This window comes from Dermacentor silvarum, chromosome 1 (genome assembly GCF_013339745.2).
Source record: "Dermacentor silvarum isolate Dsil-2018 chromosome 1, BIME_Dsil_1.4, whole genome shotgun sequence".
Classification (NCBI taxonomy): domain Eukaryota; kingdom Metazoa; phylum Arthropoda; class Arachnida; order Ixodida; family Ixodidae; genus Dermacentor; species Dermacentor silvarum.
In genome coordinates, this window is record NC_051154.1 from 184,268,614 (window position 1) to 184,287,718 (window position 19,105).

A 19,105-nucleotide genomic window follows, 5' to 3' on the forward strand; every position below is an offset into this window, starting at 1 on the left:
AGTCTTTATTGCTTAGTACAGTATAAAAACAGTTCAGCAGCTTGTATCATGTATTGGCAATCATCAAAATGTTAATACAGCTTGCACTAGTTATACAATCATTGTGCCTCACTACAAGCGGCCATTAAAATGAATCCGGAAGGCTGTGAAATATATGCATAATAAAAGTAACAGGTGCAGTGATATGCACACGTGTTTGAGAAAGCAGTTACGCAATGTCTGCTGACGTTTATACATTGCTGTGCAAGCCTATCAATTTAAATTGTGGGAACTGATCTTGTAGGTCAGGCATGAAGTAGAGGTGCACAGGAGTTGCACGTAAGTGCAAATACAATCTGTGTCACTATTCTATAAACATTACATCAGCCTTTGTTTTTGCATATCATTTGCCATCGCAAGTTATAGATGAATGCACTTGGTAAAAACACAAAACACTAGCGTTCCATGCTTCACTTTGTTGTAATTAAACTGCTCACTATGCATGTCAAAAAGAAATTAATTTTGTCTTGCTCTGCGAGAGTTCTGCAAGATTATAAAAAAATTCGAGAAGTCCTATTTCCCGTACACTGATTGGTTGGAAATATATTCAAATTGCAAAGTCACTGGAACTAAAGGATTATCATCTGCAAAGTAGTTGTGGCACCTGTAGAGCAGTTGTGTTTGCTCAATCAGTTGCATAATTTGAGAGTTTTGCAACTAAACTGGTTTTCAAGGTTGCATCATACTTCAGACTAATCCATATGTGCTTTCATTCTATTTGCTTACCTTCTTAATTTCCTAGGGTGTTTACCTATTCAGAAATTACACAGCTGTGTTGAAAGGGTCGCGGCAATTAGCTGGCACCTTGGCAGCATAGTGTTGCAAAGTAACATAAACCCATGTTAACAGAGACAAGTTGTTCTGTGACTGAAGCATGAAATCACATTGGTGAATTAATAAATGTTGAAATAGTACTTCCATTCAAGGAGTTCCAAAACTGATTCCAGAGAATGTACAATGAATGTAGATACATTATCTTGGCAAAAGAGTGCCTTGTGCTTTAATGCCAACATGAAAATTCCACGACATAAATTAGAAGTTGAGTTCAGACAGCTCTTACCTGGCAGTGCCTGCATCGACATTTATTGAATCTCAATACCTTATGTGTTAAATCACAGCTGAGTTGAGTAAAATCTGTGCAGACCTGAGCGGTGTTGAATTAATGATTAAGTGTGTGGAGTTTTGTGAATGCACTAGACTTCTAAGCAAACTTCCTCTGGTTTTTTCGATATAAAAGCTGTGTACACAAAACCAACTACATGGCCTCTGTACACAGCTTGCAGTAAAAGCTTTGTCAAAACACACTTAGGCCTACTGCAGTCACATCTTCCAGTGTACTGAAAATCCTAGCAGTTTCGCATATGCACTTGCACTATGGCACTTTTCAAAACTGCAAGAAAAGTGCAAGTGTGTGCATATTCCAGTATTTGGGACAGTCTGTACTCTGCAAGGCCAAATGGGATGCCCTATGTATGACAAATGCATCTGCTTGCCAAGAGCACCAGGAGTTGGCTACACCTTAACTTGCTGCTGACTGTTACTTTGATGCTTATGACTGGCTGGCACAGTTAAGTGTACCACTGTTATTAAAAGAGCGAGATATGATCAGGAGTCAAGGCCAGTGTCCAGACCCAGCAACTGTTTAGCAACCTCATATGTAGAGAATGACACGGCCACCATGGGAATCGCACGCAGGTAGTTGACGCTCATACCACGATACAGTCCTCGGGAGACGCCGTGCTCACGAAAGGTCAATGCCAATGTGCTGAACAGGCTCTTGCTGCACAGAAATAAAAACTCTTGTTACTCTACTGACCATGCTAAAGAGGGAACCGCCATGCTGGTAACATGATGAACCAGCTGTATATTTCATCACAAACAGTGCAATAGAACAGGACATAAGAAAGGGACAATGGCTGTGACCAACAGCCAAATGTTTTTTCCTTCAAGCACCGTATATAGCGTACTGCTCAACAAGGAAAACGGGGAAAAAAATATTGGACAGGAGTATACGTAGAATATGGAATGAAATCTCCTTTGTAAAGAGTGAAGTGCAAGGGTAGCTTACGCACACATCACTTTTTTTGGATGTGAAAGCTTGAGATACCAGTTGTATGCATTTGTCATGGTATCGTACGGTTCAATCATTAAAAAGTGGTTCACAGCTACATTCAGTGCAATGCAGTGACATGTGGCTATCTTTTGTTTGCTTACTGACCTTATTTGAGTGTGCATGCGGTCATTCACACAATGCCCCTCATTCATCCTATATAGAAATGCCCACATGGAAGAGGAATGTGGTAAACAACATTACAGCAGCACTTAAACTGCTGTCTATGCTTTTTTTTTGCAACTTCTTTGTCTCTGGATTGATTTATTGGCACAAGCTACCAAGCTCATTTAGGGCAGTTAAAAGAAGCCTAATGCTTGCCTTGCTAATGAACTTTAGATTTTGCCATACCTTGAGCACGTACAGAATGGCTGTACATTTTGCTGCAAGTGGCTCTCGGGATGAGTGGCGCCTGAATTCTTGCTTTTGAAATGGGCTATGAGGCACTCACCAATACTTGTCAAGAGCTTTAGAGGGCCCCTCACCATGTTCGGCAATTTTAAACAAACACACACAGCATATACATGACACCCTGATGATAGTGTCTGCAAAGTGTTATGGCGCTGCGTGCCGCGAAAACAGCTGACATTTCAAACCAAAATGCCACACTCCTTCCCTCTTGAGTCACGGTCACACGCACTAATCTCTTCGCAGTGCATGTTTCGTCATTCACCATGACTAATCATTCAATGCGGAAAATGCAGTGCTGCAAAAAAAGGAAGATAACGGGGGAAAAAGTAGGCAGGGCTTGACGCAATGGTATGTCCCTCGGCTCCGATATGAGAGAATGACCTCGAGGCAAACATTCATACAAGTCTGATGTCCGCAGAAAATTCACAGACACTTGCTGGACAGTTACTGCAGAGAAAGGCTGAAACAGTACCTGGTGTCTTTATCATGTAAAGATCATCGACATCGACGAGTCGCAAAAACTTCTGCCAAGATTGTTGCCAGGTTCTGCAACAATTGCTCGGAAAGGGCATTGTGCCTCGTGAGTCTTGGAAATGAACACAAGAAGGCTAGACACCTGGCTCACCTTAACAGATGACAGATTGCCTTAACAGATGAGCTTGCCTTTTCAACTAAGGCCTAAAAAAATTTGTCTAAGGGAAAATAAGGTGACTTAAGAACACTCAAATAAGATCAGTAAGCAAATAAGAGATAGGCACCTGTTCACTGCATTGCACTGAATGTGGCTGTGAACCACTTTTTAAAGATTGCACAGTAGTGTCAAAATATAAGTGCACACAATTGATATCCGAAGCCTTTTACATTAAAAAAAGTTGTAATGCATGCATAACCTCCCCTTTCACTTCACTCCTTCCAAAGGAGATATTCTGCTCAGAGCAATTTCATTCCATATTACTTCCAAGCTTAGTGCTCTTCCATCTTTTCCATTTTTCTTGAGCGGTACACTACATATGCTGCTTGAAAGAATAAATACTTAGTTGTTAGCGTTGTTGTCTGCCTCTGTCTTACATGCAGCTCTTTTACGCTGTTTGTGCGCAAGTCATGAGCCAACCAGTCCAAATGTACAGCATGGACAAATGAAACCAGAAGAAGAAATTATAAAGTAGTACATCTTTCGCAAGTACTAACTCAAGAGTGCGATTTCGCCCCGCTACTTATACGGCTGCCAAAGATGATATAAGCCCTACAATAGGCCTAGAAACCGGAATCACTATAATATTACATATATTGCTGAAATGAAAACAAAAGAACGCACCCTAGCTAGCCCTAGCTTGTTCGTATTTGAATAGTCCATGACTACATGCTCCTGCAACTGTACATGTTACAGATTTTTATAACTTTAGGAAATAAGCAAACGCTTTGTTGTACTAGCATTACATTTGTTGAACAAAGAGACTAATAACTTTGAAACAATAATTTTGCTGTCAGATGTCTTGACCACCAAGCCATTGGAGAAGGTAGATTTTGTTCCTATGTAGCGGCAGGCAAGCCAAGTTAATTAATGGAGAATTGCCACCAATTAGTGCGTGAACCATTGGAAATTTTTGCAATGTGTTCAGTCTGTAATGTTTTGCTCTTATTTTCCCGACATGGCAGCACAATACTCAAGTGCTTCATTTGACTTGCATACAAAGTTTTGTGATGCAAGCACTCATGGGGATGCTATCACTGTACATGCAGGGAAATGTGATAAAAATTTTAAAAGCATGAAAAGAGGTTTGGTGAAAGTCTAATCTCCCACACACTTTCAATAAAACGTAAGTCTGAGCAATGAAAACGTGGTCGAATGTCGACAATTACATGGCGCATGCTATGTAGCAGAAACCTTCGCATCTGTAGATTTTTGTGCTTTGAGAAATATCTTATACCAGTGTGCACGTGTACACACGCACACAAACAAACCTAAGAAGGCAAGAGAATGGCAATATAAAACTATACATGCAAATACAGTATAAATGTTTTGTGTAAACTGTTAAGCATTTTTGGTTTGATTTAAAAAATCTGCATCATTTTATGTTTACATCTTAAGATTGAAATTTTGGTTTCATTTCACTCACATGAAATCAGTTTTTCTTTTGTTTTTAACCTTTTTGTTCGCCTAGGTTAGTTTTTATGTTTCTCAGTAATACTTAGTTCAGCGCAATATTTCATGACTGCTAGTCGCCCTTCTTATTCGTTGAGTCATTGAATTATACACTTTGGACAGAAAATATCCTAGCACAGTGCCATCATAAGACAACATTGTGGCATATATTAAACATGAAGCCAAGTTTAAATGCTTAAAGGGGCACTGAACCACTTTTTATTGAAGTGGAGAAAGACATCTGAAGTGAAAATAGGCTATTGCAGAAATACTTTGCCGCAAAAAGTACTTCAATGCGTTCAGCAGAAGCAGAGTTATTGGCAATCACAACACGGCCTCCGCTGTGCTCCCATTCCTCATTCGATGCCTTGCACTGCAAAGGCTATGGCAGAGTGGGGCGGGGCCACAACGCTCCGCCTTCGAAATGTCACCGTGGCGCGCAGTTCAAATTTCATTTTGGATGTTAACATAAACGCTACGACTTCCAATTTTCGTGCCTACGGCGCGCTAAACGTAAGCCAAACGCAGCTGTCCACAGCGAGCAGCCAGTCGACTTGTGGCAGCACCCCGCGGTGTAGCCGCCCGCAATGACCAATAGCAGCCGCGTATAGGAATGTGCTTTATTACGTAATAAAGCACACAGAAGAGAGTGAGGTCATGGCTTCTGTTGAAACGAGAACGTTTGAGAGAAAGGTAACTTCGCGTTCCGCTTGCGAGCTCCACGCACTGCCTATGACAGCAAAACTTGGCTGAGATGTTCACAGCAGCGTATGCTACCCGCGTACTATGTTATTTCACCAAGCCTGAGGGGTGGTTCAGGGCCCCTTTAAAGAGATACGGACACAAAATCTGAAAATTTTACGAAAATGCTGCAAATGAATCCTCAGTGTGTGATTACACCGAAAAGAAGTAGTCACCTAGCTCATTTTTGAGCCGATGGCTTTATTTTGGGCGTTTTTGTGAGCGAGCGCCTTGCCGCCCGACCCGCGGCAGTTGGAAAGCATGACGTCACGACACCCTCGTCGGATAGCCGGCCGGCCGCGGTCATTCGAAGCGCGCCGACGCCGCCATCGCGAGCATGGATTCGAGTTCTGGTGCCTCTACCAGCGGTGAGTACACGTCTGAAGACGAGGTACATTCCAACCTGGCAAGAAATATTACCGCTTACGGTTACGAGCCTTCCGCGTCAAGCGCCAAAGAAGAGCAGGCAGCCGAAGAAGTGCTGGTCAGGTTTTCGCGAACCGTAGCGTGCAGGTTTCGCTCTGCACCAGACACTTGTGCAAGAATTATTTGTCATTTCCTCTGTAAACTTGCTTTTTCAAGAGCGCACGCAGGCGAGGGAGCTGCGGGGTTCTTCAGCACTGCGTGGATGACTGAATAGTAGTTTATGCCGTCGGCGTGAGCAACTGCTGTGAGGTATCAGTACCTCCGAGACTCTCACGTCCACTTCGCCAGCCGCCCGACAGATGGCAGCATCTGTCTGGAGTTCTCCCCAGTTTTTCCTGCTTTTAGCCTGTGGAGAAGCAGAGCTGTGTGTGTGCCTGCCCCGCTGCCATGTAGGACTGATCTCGTGAGTTGCGCTCGCTAGCCTTGTATTATTTTACTATGCCTTGCCAACATTTTTAAAGACATTACTGCCTCCGTGTTCAGCCTCGGGCATCTCGCCCCAGCCTCGCCTTCACACAGATCAAGAAGGCTGCAAGTGAACGGAAACAGTACCGACATCTTTTCGCCTCCTCTTTTCAAACGCGCCGCTGATAATTTCTGCCTTTAGTTTTCGTGAGAGGAGCGATGGCACAGCGTCAGGCTTTAGGCGTTGCCTTTTGAGCTGCATGCCGAGGCTTTTCAGCACAGCTGGGCTGGTCACATAATCATCGTCGGCAAAGTGGTCCGCGCAAATGAAGTCATTTTTTAGAGGTCTCCAGGCTGGGCGTGATGGCTGACAGGCAGGTATCCAAAGTTTACACACCTTCTCGTCTCTGGGAAATGTGTGCAACGACGTGTCACGACCGACGATGCTGCAATGTCTGGGCATTTCCTTCCGCCGCAATGAACGCGTCAATACCGAGCGAACACCGCGGGAAGGCGCATGTAAGACGCACCACCTGCGTGGAGCGCCGACGGGGATAATGTTTCAGACGGATCACGTGCAAAGATCGCCGAAAGGGTTTAAACAAACGCTGCAAGGGACCGACACCCCCGGAAACACTGCAATGGCTGTGGCTGTGCGCGGGTGGGTGGGTGTTACGACGTCAAATTTCAGCTTCTGCCAGCGGCCGCTTGGAGGCAAGGTGCAACAGAAAATCGAAAAAAAAAAAAAGATGTTTCTCGTTCTTTTTTTCAAAGCAGCTTGTATTCGTCATTTTCAACAGTTAAACTTTTGTTCCGAAGCAAAAAACCACCCGCCAACTTTTGTGTCTGTATCCCTTTAAAGGGACATTGTAGGGTGACGCTGAAAAGGAATATTTCAGCTGAATGAATAAAGTACACTCCTGCAATTCCAAATGATCAGTCTTTGATGATTGGAGGCTTGGTAAATTAGGATGCAAAAACTGACATGTTTCACTACTCTAGCACCATTAGTTTTGAGTGAACAAACTAGACAATGAAAAGGGTCTAATATCTCCACATGACATAGCACCACGGTGTCGCACAGCTGCACTTTGTGAAGGCCGTAGGCTAGCATGTTTTGTGCAGTACTCCAGAGGCAGCCAGTAGGGCATTCAGCTCGTAACCCAAGGGATCCTTGTTTAAATCTTAAGACCAGCAAATAAGGAGATGCCAAATTTGCGTGATACCATTCATACATGCCATGTAAAGGGTCAATGTCCTGGCGAGATTTGACCCTCCGAAACTAAAGTTAACAGCCTACATTGACCGCTGACTGCTAATCAAAGTGCGAACTCCAAGATTTTACGTGCCAAAATGATGATCGGACTATTACGCACCCTGTAATGGGGGACTCCGGATTAATTTTGACTACCTGAGGTTCTTTAACGTGCACCTAAATTTAAGTTGCAGCCGACATTGAACCCGTGACCTCGAGTTCAGCACTGCAACTCCATAGCCACTAAGCTGCTGTAGTGGGTGACAGGCTAAGTATAGATAAAGATTAAAATGCATTCTAAAAAGACCAAAGGCTCAACCTGGCAACTATTTAGAACTTTTTTCTGCACAAGAACAGCCAAAATACATGAAACTGGCATGAAATCTGCAACATCACTGGCAGTGCGGTTTGGGCAAGAAACTATGGAGAGATTGTCGACTTTTCGACTTTTCGAGCACTTAGTACCAAGTCTGAAGCAAGTATAAGCTTTCCAAGAAAGCACACACAGAAAAACAAAATACAGTCGAACCTGGATATATCGAATCTGAAGGGGATCACAAAAAAGTTCGATATATAAGTAATTTGCTATATTAATTAAACATTTTATACATACATTTTCAAGTGGATTTTACAGCTGTTCCATATACGGTGTAGACCGCTTATAACGCAAGTCGCCGGAGTCTCGAATATCCACACTATAAGCGGTACTGCACTATAACCAAAACAACGATTTTATTGCGATAGCAATTGCTCTATGGACACTCCAGACACATTTCTGCCGTCGCTATTGCCGTGAGGCTTCGTATGAAGTCCAGGGGCGATAAAATCGTCACGACGCGCAGTATGCTGCATGTGTGAATGAACACATGCGAGGGTGAGCCGGTGATCGCGGCTGAATCTCGCGCACGTAAGGCTACCGGGAGGTGGGGCTCTACTCCAGGCAGCCCAGGCGGCCGAGCGCACCCACCGGGGCAGCTGTATCCTGAAGCCAACTGAGACACAGTCCGCCATGCACTGTGTTTTCACGGCTCAGTTCGTGTTGATGTGAGACGCAGCACGAAGGTCAACTCGCTCGCTGTTGCCGCGCTTCTTCACTCCAACGTTTCGACAGCGAATTTCCACTATCATTGAGGGAGATGTCTTTATGTTTGCTTGGGCGCACGTGACACCATGCTTGATAATGCGCAGAGAGCCACAATGGCGGACGCGCTTTCGCGCGCCCCCGCCATTGCGTCATTCTGCCCGCTCCGCGCGAGGAATGCTGGGATGCGTGGCTGGTGCAGCGCGGCATGGCGGTGAAAAATATGAACGGAGCTATTCACGTGCCAACATTGAAATGTGCCCGACGGCGCCAGACACGCCGGTTGCATCGTGTCGGAGTACAGACGCCGGTTGTTCACCACCGTGACGTCGCGGAGCTTGACGCGCACGCATTACGTCGGAGTACACTGCGGCTTTAGGGAAGTGTTCCCCGTTTCGGTTGACTGCCGAACTTCCAGGCAGCCCCATTATAACTGGTATTTCGTCTCCCGCAACTGCACAATAAGCGATACGTGTATATACAGAGTGCTATGGGAAAATTAACGGGAGTATGAATAGACCGTATTATATCCGGTCCTGCACTATAAGCGGTTACATTATAAGTGGTCTATACTGTGCACAATAATTCGTTATATGTGGGTTCAATTTATTCGGGTTCGACTGTATAGTTTAGTGGTTCTTTTTAATTTACATAATCATTTACTCATAAGAACTAGCAGCAAAATAAGTGGTTCACCGCAGCACACCATAACAGCAGCGGCAAGCCTACACTAACGATGACACGCTATACCAGCTGCGCTGGGCGAAACTGCACAAGTTAAGGAATATGAAAGGGAACCTATAAAGAGAAACACTAAATCAGTTCAGTCAGATGAAATATTCTTTCAAAATTCCATTTCTTTCAATTTTGTGGTAATAAGTAGATTATTAGAAGAGAAAACAACGGTCACAGTTCCCCTATTAAGTTTTGTGCCGAAACACCAGTGCCAGTGCGACGCCACAAATTTAAAAATATTTTTCCATACTTGGGTTGTTGTGGGCCAGTAAAAGTTCTTGAAGTTTGCCAAGTACAGTTTTCCACTCTTCTAAGAATGTACCGATGAGCAGTTACCTAGGCTCAAGCAGTCGCCGTAAAAATCTATGACATCACAGCTAGCTGGGCCAGGAACTCCAAGGCAGGGTCCGCCACCAGTCTTTCGCACCAGTCTTTCGTGTTCCTGGCTTTTCACAGTAAAATGAGCTCTTTTATTTTAGTGTCCCTTTAAGGAAGGACTGCTTCACAGATATGATATTCTGCACCATCCAATTCTGTTTTATGAACCATAATACGCGGTGTGAGCACAATGTTCTTTATTCGAGCCCTTCATATGCGCTAGCAGGACAAGGCGAATAGGGCTAGGCCACTTGCTCATTCACACTCAACTTTTTTTGCCACGAGCTTTACTAAAGGCATGTGTTACCAAAGACATAGTTGACAAAGGGCATGAACCGCGGCCTAGTACCCGATCACCGTGTATGTGGTTGTAATGCGGATGTTAAATTCAAGAAGCTCAAATTCTCTTGGGAAAAAAAAAAAAGTAATACAGTGCAACGAATAAAGTTCCAAACAAGCAATGTATGACAAACACTGATTAACTTTCAGTGTTCTCAGTTACACTCTGAACTTTCAGTGAAAGTTCAGAGTGTAACTCATAACTTTCAAATTCATAAAATCCCGGAGATATGGCATCGAAAGGGGGTAAGAAGCAGTGAAAGGGAGGGGGGCATAACACGCATTTCTTTAAAACTTAATCTGTACATGCAAGCAACACATTGCTTTCAGATCACAATGACTTTTCCAGCGACTCTGCTGTTCCCTCTAGACCTTGTCTGGATAAACTTGCTCCAAGCCGGCCTACCTCTTGCGTTGTTTCACCATGAGAAGACTTCTAATGGAAGGTTCGAAGACTGACGAGCAAACATTTTCACCAAGAAAATTTCTTTTTCACATCGTCTGATGCCAATTCCTAAAATCGTTAAAAAGGCCCAAATTCCTACACTTTATGAAACATTCGGGAGAGTTGGCAGGTATGCTTTTTGTCTAAAGAGTGCCCCTTGATGTGTAAAACTATTGCGTTGATCATGCAGTCGCAAAGCCAGCATGGTCACCCAACTCACAGTAACCTCACACACACCGTGCGTAAAAATAGGAATAAATTTGATTCTGTGGGCTGTCACAACGGTAGTCTCCCTGGCTGTAATACAGTGTAGACCGCTTATAACGTAAGTCGCCGGAGTCGCGAATATCCGCACTATAAGCGGTACCGCACTATAACCAAAGAACGATTTTCAAGGCCCGCACATATGCAAAACATGTGCACCGAGCCGCCACGCATATGCGACAGTCGAGGAATGCGGCTAGAACGTTTGCATTCAATTTACAGTCGAATCTCATTAATTTGAACCAAATCACGTGACGGCGCCTCCGACCGGCATTGCTCCGGCACCGCCATAGAGTAAAAGCTTAGGAGAGACCCCTCAATGTTCCGTGCGAACGAAACAAAAAAGAAAGAAAGAAAAAAAAAAACGCGGCGGAAATTTCACCCTCTCTCAAATGGCAAGGTCACTGATTCTGCGTTGCGCCGGAATGTGCGTGTACGTGCCGACGTCTCAGCCACGCTACCGTAGCCACGCGTAGGAAATGGCAGTGAACCCTTCTTTCTCCTTTATGCTTCCTCTACTTTCCAGTCACGTGTTGAACTTGCACGCTGCGGCGCTGTCCCAGGCCAGCCAACGAAACTGCCCACGCCTGCAAACGCCCGCTTCCCGATAACGGCAGAAAAGGAAACTTCGGGGAGCTGGCGCCGGGCCGGCTGGAGCGGCGGCGGGCGCGCCTGGTGACAGTCGAAAGTGAGGGAGCTACGAGGGAGGGCGAGGGGAGCCACCGAAGCGGCGGAGTTACCGAGGCGAAATCCGCTTCCCTGTCGCACTCCTCCCTTACATTCTACGGTGTCCGCGTGTGCCCTTCGCCGTGATGTGCCGGCGCCGCCCGCTCCCTGAAGTTTTGTTTACTGCCGTTATCGTGAAGCAAGCGTTGGCCGGCGTTGGCAGTTTCGTGACGCTCGCTCGCTGTGCGCACCGTGATATTTCACGACTCGCACTCAAGATTCTGGTTTCAGCCTCACTGGCTGTTCGTTCGCACCACGTGCCCTTCTCCTCCACTTCGGGCGTCTCTCTTTCTTCCTCAATCACTCCTTGGGGCGCCCGTTTGAGGGGAGCGTTCGCCGTCGCCGCTGACTTCCGTACTCCCAGACAGCCGCACTGTAACCGGTATTTCGTTTCCCGCAACTGCACTATAAGCGATACGTGTATACATGGAGTGCTATGGCAAAATGAACGGGAGTCTGAAAAGACTGCACTATATTCGGTCCTGCACTATACTATAAGCACTAACTATAAGCAGTTACGTTATAAGTGGTCTATACTGTACCATGAATGAATAAAGCCACTGAATGCTGTGGTGCCACGCTTCATATTGTACTGCATGGTACCTTCCCAATTTTCATGCCGTCGAAACTATGTCATGGCACAGCAGTGGTGCATTTTATTTAAAAAAGACTTTTGTGGAGCAGTATGGAGTAACCAACTCCAGTCGACACAGATTTGCACAATTGACGCAGCATTTCCACCACTGCTTATAAGTGGCTCCTTCCCACGAAATAAATGGCAACAGAATGTTGAAACAATTCTCTAACCATTTAAGCAGATTTACTGTTGATCTTATAGTCCCTTTAAATAGAAGCAGTGCTAAGTAGTAGTATTCACAATAAAAAATATTGCGCTTTAAAGTAACACAAGCTGCATAAACATTAAGGCTGGGCAAATGAAATTTGATTTTCCATGTAGTGGAACCCCGATTACCTATATGACTGAGAGGACCACGCAAAACCGTCGTATAATCGAAAAATTAAGAATATAGGCAGTGATGTTCAGTCTTGCAAAAAAAAAAAACGGGCACAAACCTGCACTGGTTGCAAAGAAGGTAGAGTAAATTATTACAAAATTACCATATTTATTCGATTGTAATGATTCCCCCCCCTTCACGACTTTCGTTGCTTGAACTTGACCCTCGCGTTACATTTGAATAACGGCAAAATTCATTTGAAAACAAATATTCTCAATCCCGCGATTTCCAGCATTACGTTGGCAACCTGTAACTTTACGTCTCAATCCAATCCATAGACAAGTCAACCGAAGCTGGACCTCGTTTTTGGTTGGAATCAAGGAGGTTAAAGAAAAAAACTGTTTTTTCTTTAACCACCTTGGTTGCAGTCAACGCTACTTTTGCTGTGCTTGTAACTGGTTGCGATGCTGCATAGTTAATATATAACCAACTCTGGAGGAAAAACTCTCCATAGCGCCCGTGTATTGAAATCGGGAGTCGCAAGGGCGCTGCCAATATATATTGCTATCCTATGCAGGCGCGCATGCGCAGACGACGAGATGCAATTCAGATGAGGCGCGCAATCAATGCGATCCCGAGCCTGATGATGATGATGATTTATTGGCATCCCCTTTGAAACGGGGCGGCGACAAATAGTCACCTAGCCTGCTTGATTTAATCAGGTATACTATACATGTTCTTTATCTAGCATTTTTGTATACCTCTCATTATTTTTCTTTTTCAAAAATTTACCTTGTACCGCTGCCTATGATTTTAAGAGATCAGGTCGTATCCATCTTTTCCCTGCCTGTTTCCGTCAGTATGGTAGCCTCCGTCAGTATGGTAGCGCCATCTAGTTAAGGCACCTGCAAACGCAGCCTTTTAGACACTGTAAATTTTACAACAGAATTTTCTAAATAGCCATCCGATCTTTCTGAAAATATACGGAATGAACTTCAAACGTTGTCCGTACCTATGTGCTACGTGTAAGTGCTTGCTTTTGCATAATATATTCAATATCTTTTAAACCACAGAAAGCCAACAGACAACGAAGCCAAGGAAAGCATCGGGGAAATTAAGTGTAGTTGAAATTGGAATGTAAAAAGTAATGAAGAAAAGGGAAATGAAAGTGGACGAAAAGATAACTTGTCGCCGGTGGGAGCCAAACCCGCAACCTCCGCATGCGTTGCACTGCCAATTGTGCTACAGCGACGGCCATCAATTCGTCCACTAACTTGGGTATTTATGTTTACTATATCTAGCCCTAGGAGTGTTAGCCAGCGCCACTCAGAACCATGGTGGGCGGATGTGGAACATCCTTTTTAGCCCGATGGCGTCACGATACATGTGATCTTGGGAGAGTAGGCACGTGGCTAATAAACCCTCGCATGCTACCTAATGACATCAAGGCTGCCAGATTCGAGACCCTCGTTGTTGATTTTGGCTCATAGATGTTGCGTATTAAGTCCAAGGGCGATAACGCAGTTGCCGCGCGCCGTATGCTGTATGTGCGACTGAAAACATGCGAGGGGTGCCGACGACCGTGTCTAAATCTCGCGCGCGCAAGACAGAAAAGCAGGGGGGGAAGCGCGCCTTCTTTTGTTGCGCTCGAGGCACCGGTGAGGGAGCGAGGGGAGAGGGATTGTACTACTGTACTCTGGCATCAACTGCGTACTGCGCGGCGGCGCGCGGTCACGCGGGCCGTATCTTGAAAGCGATCTGCGTTGGGGCAGAGTCTAGGCAGTGCAGGTGCGTTGGCGGCTCGTAGCTTTGTGCGTGCTGTGTGTTCTCGGCGCTCAGTTTGTGTTGAAGTGACAGACAACAGCACGAAGGTAACTTCACTCCCTTCTGCAGTGGCGCTTCCACACGCCGCCAGCGTTTGACAGCGGGTGTCCGAGCTCATAGAGTGTGATGTGTCACAGCATCTACCAGCACGTCGGCAACATCAACTGGAAAAGGAGAGTGCCTGCTTGGCGGCCTAGGCCAGCCGCAGCAAGCGGCAGGATCAGGTTTTAATGAAGGGAGGGGGAAAGGTCACGCCTGCGGCAGCAAGATCGCCGGGTCGAGGGATGCAGGCCCACCTCGCACACGCTCGCACGCACGCACATGTGCGCTCACTTCGCATTACGTCGCGGCAGAGAAGGTGATTCCGGTTGCTGCTCGCGCAAAAATGACAAAACTTGGGGCGAAATCTCTAGGTTGTCGGCCGGGAAAATTCGTTATTTCTAGGGGGTCTCCCGCTGCCACTTCGTTACGTAGAGGACTCAAATACATGTGCTTCTATGGAGTAACGGTGGGGAATAGAAAAACTTCGTTATATCCAGGAATTCGTTATATGGAGGTTCGTTATAAGCAGGTTTAACTGTAGTCCACAGACCCACTTTAATACTCCTATTATGGATAGCTTTGAATATTGAATCGAATACTGAATATTATCTCATCTTAAAATAAAAACACATTGATCCAAACATGCTGGAGGCCACTAAAGAGTCAACAAATCTGTCACCTAAATTGAAGACTATGAACTTGTAGGCCAGCTAAGGACAAAACATCTTTGATCAAAGAACCACAAGATACAGCTGAAAAATTGATGTGCTACACAGTATCTCAGACACCAGGCCCCTTCACAGCAATAACACCTGAAGCACAATCTCTTAAAAAGTAAAAGGGGAATAAGAGCTGTCTTCCACAAGCCACTTGCTATAATCTCAAAGGTTTGAATTAAGAATGGTCCCTTGAATGCGAACACCTTTTTAGGGGGTCCCCCCAAAAAAGATGCCGACAGCCCGACTTGCTACATATACAGGGTTGTCAGAGTTAAACTAAAGCTAAATTTAATGCAAATGCGATGCTTGCTACGAAAGATCTGCTTGCACAGGCAGTTTATGTATTTTGCAATTAGAGTCATCAAATGCATAATTAACAAAAACGTATTAAATTAATGTTTTTCCCATCACAATTATAGTATATGTTGAAACATTAAGACAATGGTATTTAAAGAAACTTCACACTGTTAGACTTTACCAGAGCCCTTCTGTCATCAGAAGGGCTCTGGTAAAGTCTCATATTCGTCATCAGTTTTACACTGAATCAGTTAATTTCATATTTAAGGGTGTGGATCTTATTGCGAGTGCTGTGTTGAATGATGCTATATTTTGAGTGAGATATATAATGTGCACGCAGGTGTTCAGTCTGTCCGAGTAATGCGATTATCCATTTACCTGTATTTATTCATTTCTGGGTGCATCATGCTGAGCTGCATTTGTCGACGGGCAACATCTAGAGGATAGCTGCAGGCAGAAAAAGGAACAAAGGAAGAACACATGATTGGTCACACTTTGCAATGGGGGTGAACAAACGCAGCTCACTGTGCATGCAACCAATTTGAGCAAGCACAGCAATTATTCTGTAGGCCGTGCGTGCTGGTATGGAGGAATCTGAACAACATGTGCTACCTCACTCTGCAAGGCTATGTGGCTTCCAGCTAAAATGCCACCATAGCTGCACAAAGCTGGATTTCATCCTGAACCATCACAAAATTTCAAGCAGCTATTATTTGAACCAGGCATAGCACAGGGCAATATTCTAAAAATAAATTTTACATACTATTAGTGCCTTAGAAAACAAGAAAAACAATTTCACAATCACAATTTTAACTCCTCAATAATTTGAAACTCTCTTTCGCAACTATTGAGCTCCTGGCTTTTCCGAAACCGCATTAACAATTACATGACTGATATCTCTATTGATCGCACTGGTGTACTTACCTTGCTTCAAAAAGTAAAACATAATTCAGCAGCCGGGCTTGACAGCATTTCCAATTTTGTCCTAGAATCTTGCGCTGACATCATCTCCAATAACGGTAAAAGAAATTATGGGGTTTTACGTGCCAAAACCACGATCCAATTATGAGGCACGCCATAGTGGGGGACTCCGGAAATTTGGACCACTTGGGGTTCTTTAACGTGCACCTAAATCTAAGTACACGAGTGTTTTCGCATTTCGCCCCCATCGAAATGCGGCCCCGTGGCCGGGATTTGATCCTGCGACCTCGTGCTCAGCAGCCCAACACTATCCGATAACAGTACTTGTCAGTAATGTATAATAAGTCACTACTCATGAACTTCCTGACGATTGGAAAACTGCTAATGTTGTTCCGGTCCATAAAAACAGGTCTCGGGATAGGGCGACTAATTACAGGCTGGTGTCTGTTGCACTAGTGTCTGTTGCAAAGTTCTTGGACACATAATTTAGACAAGCATATTCTGACACTTGGAAAAAAATTTTTTGTTGAATACCAAAACGGATTTCGGTCAGGACGTTCACGCATGATGCAATTATTCGAGTTCTCCCACAATATATTTCGCTCATTCGATAAAGGTTTTGACACTGACTGCATTCTACTTGATTTTCAGAAGGCGTTTGATAAGGTCTCCCATCATCCTCTTTTGCACAAGCTGTCTTTCCTTGGTTTGCCCACTAATGTTCTTTTGTGGCTGTATAATTATTTAACAGGTCGTTTTTAAAAAGTAGTTAACAGTGATCAATCTGCTCATGTTTCAGTATCCTCAGGTGTTCCACAGGTATCCGTTTTGGGTCCACTTTTATTTTTAATTTACATTAATGACATCGGGGAAACATGACTTCTAAAATCAGGCTTTGCGCAGACATTGTTTTTTATATAGGGAAGTTAAGAACAATTCAGACAGGGTAGCGTTACAAACAGACCTAAATTTTATAAATTCCTGGTGTAAAAGGTGGCTTTTGTCACTAAATACATCAAAATGTAACTACCGTAATATACCGCGGAAGCACCCAGTTTTGCACAAGCGCCCCCAGTATTAATATTTCCAAAACTTCAGAATTCTGAAAATTATATGTTAAGCGCTCTCCCCCTCTAAAGCACCAGCATCAGCCGAAATATTCACTCCACTGCGGTCGCTACGAGACTGCTAGGGGCGATGATGGGGATAGTATTCACTTCCCTATCATTTACCATTTGAAAATAAACATGTTTTCTTCGGTTCCGTAGCCAACGTAACCCTGCCTCGAAGTTCTTCGTTGGCCGCCAGCTTGGTCTTTACTGCTTCGACCGGACATGCACCCCATATCTATATTAACCCAATTTTCAGTGAAAGTGGGGTGGGCGCTTCCTCGGTATTTTACGGTATGTTCGATTTTCGTGCAAACCGAAACTAATAAGCTCTACCTACTATACAAACAATGAGAGTATTTTGGAAGTAAACCAGGCGAAATATTTCGGCGTAACATTTTTTCCCCTACTTAACATGGAATGCTCACATAGACACTATAACTTAAAAGCCTACCGGGCCTTGAATTTCATCAAAAGAAATTTTAAACATTCCCCCTCAAGCAACAAAGGATCTTCTTTACAAAACTAACATTTAACCAATACTTGAATAAACATCCATAATTCAGGATCCACATATACAATCCTTGAAAAACGAAGTCTTGAAGCTATACAGAACCATGCAGCCCGATTTACTAATAAAACATACAGACTCCCAAGCAGCGTGACTGAGACAAAGAAGTAGCTTAACCAGCCCGACCTGTTTACACCACGTGCTTTTCATCAACTTTCTTTCTTGCAGGACACACTTTTAAAATGCAGCGCGATCCACAGAGATCTTCACACTCCGACATATGTTTCACTATGCTGTGACCACCCACTAAAGATAAAGGCAATAGTGTCACGAACCTCTGCTTATCAAAATTCATTTTTTTCCGTGTACAATAAATCAGTGGAATAAATTACCCATCGAAGTCATTCAAGCTACACATGACTCAGATTTTTGTGATGCACTAAATTGCCATCTGCAGTTACTGTCATAACAGAAGATTTCTGTACTTTATTTGTAGTGTTCTTTTATTTACATAGTGTAGTATTTTTTATGTACAAATTATCTGTAAATTTTTTTTTATCATTCGTATGTTACATTCTGGTTTGTTTTGTTTGTAATATTCAGACTGTGCAATCAGTGTATCAGTGCAACCAGTGTATTACATTTCACGAACAATGTCTTTGGACCTGTACCACTTCGATGCAAAGCACTGTCTCACTTGGTGCAGACAATGTTGTTATTGTAAACCCCCTACTACAATGCCCTCGAGAAAAATGTAAGAAACAAATAAATAAATGAATAAAACAATTTAAACATTTCTGCAGTCCCCTTAGTGTCCAATAACATCAGTCGGTGATTGCACAAGGAAATGTGTTTCAGGGAGCAGGACAACCTTATCAGGAACCACTTTTTCTGTGTGTCACCATCACTCACGGCTTGTTTAAGTGTTCAAGCTGTTCCTTCTGGACACTTAAGTAACACCAAATAACATCTAATTGCAGCATCTACTTTTTATCTTAGCTGTACAACTAAAAAAAAGCCTTGTGTACAGCTGATCTTGCATCACTGCAATTCCAGAGATCATAGCCATCTGTCATTTCACTGTCAGTTAATTCACATTATTGTACACACAAACTACAGAGATTAAAAAAAAAGGTAACATTCCCAATAGACAACAGCAGGGTAAAATTCCACTCCACTAAAGCACGAAGCAAAAAGGTTGTTGGTCTTTTCTATTCTAAAATCTGAC

At 44.0% G+C, this 19,105-nt stretch overlaps 1 protein-coding gene across 1 annotated transcript in view; it reads right to left on the reverse strand.

Annotated features, from left to right (window-relative positions):
• Window positions 1-19,105, reverse strand: part of LOC119436518 (graves disease carrier protein-like) — a 36,991-nt gene continuing 17,886 nt past the window's right edge. Inside the window, exons 8-9 of the mRNA XM_037703384.2 lie at window positions 15,715-15,783; window positions 1-1,819 (exon numbers count right to left, since the gene is read on the reverse strand). Of these exons, the coding sequence (XP_037559312.1) occupies window positions 1,645-1,819; window positions 15,715-15,783 (244 nt within the window). The 3' untranslated portion in view covers window positions 1-1,644. The remainder of the gene's footprint in view (window positions 1,820-15,714; window positions 15,784-19,105) is intronic.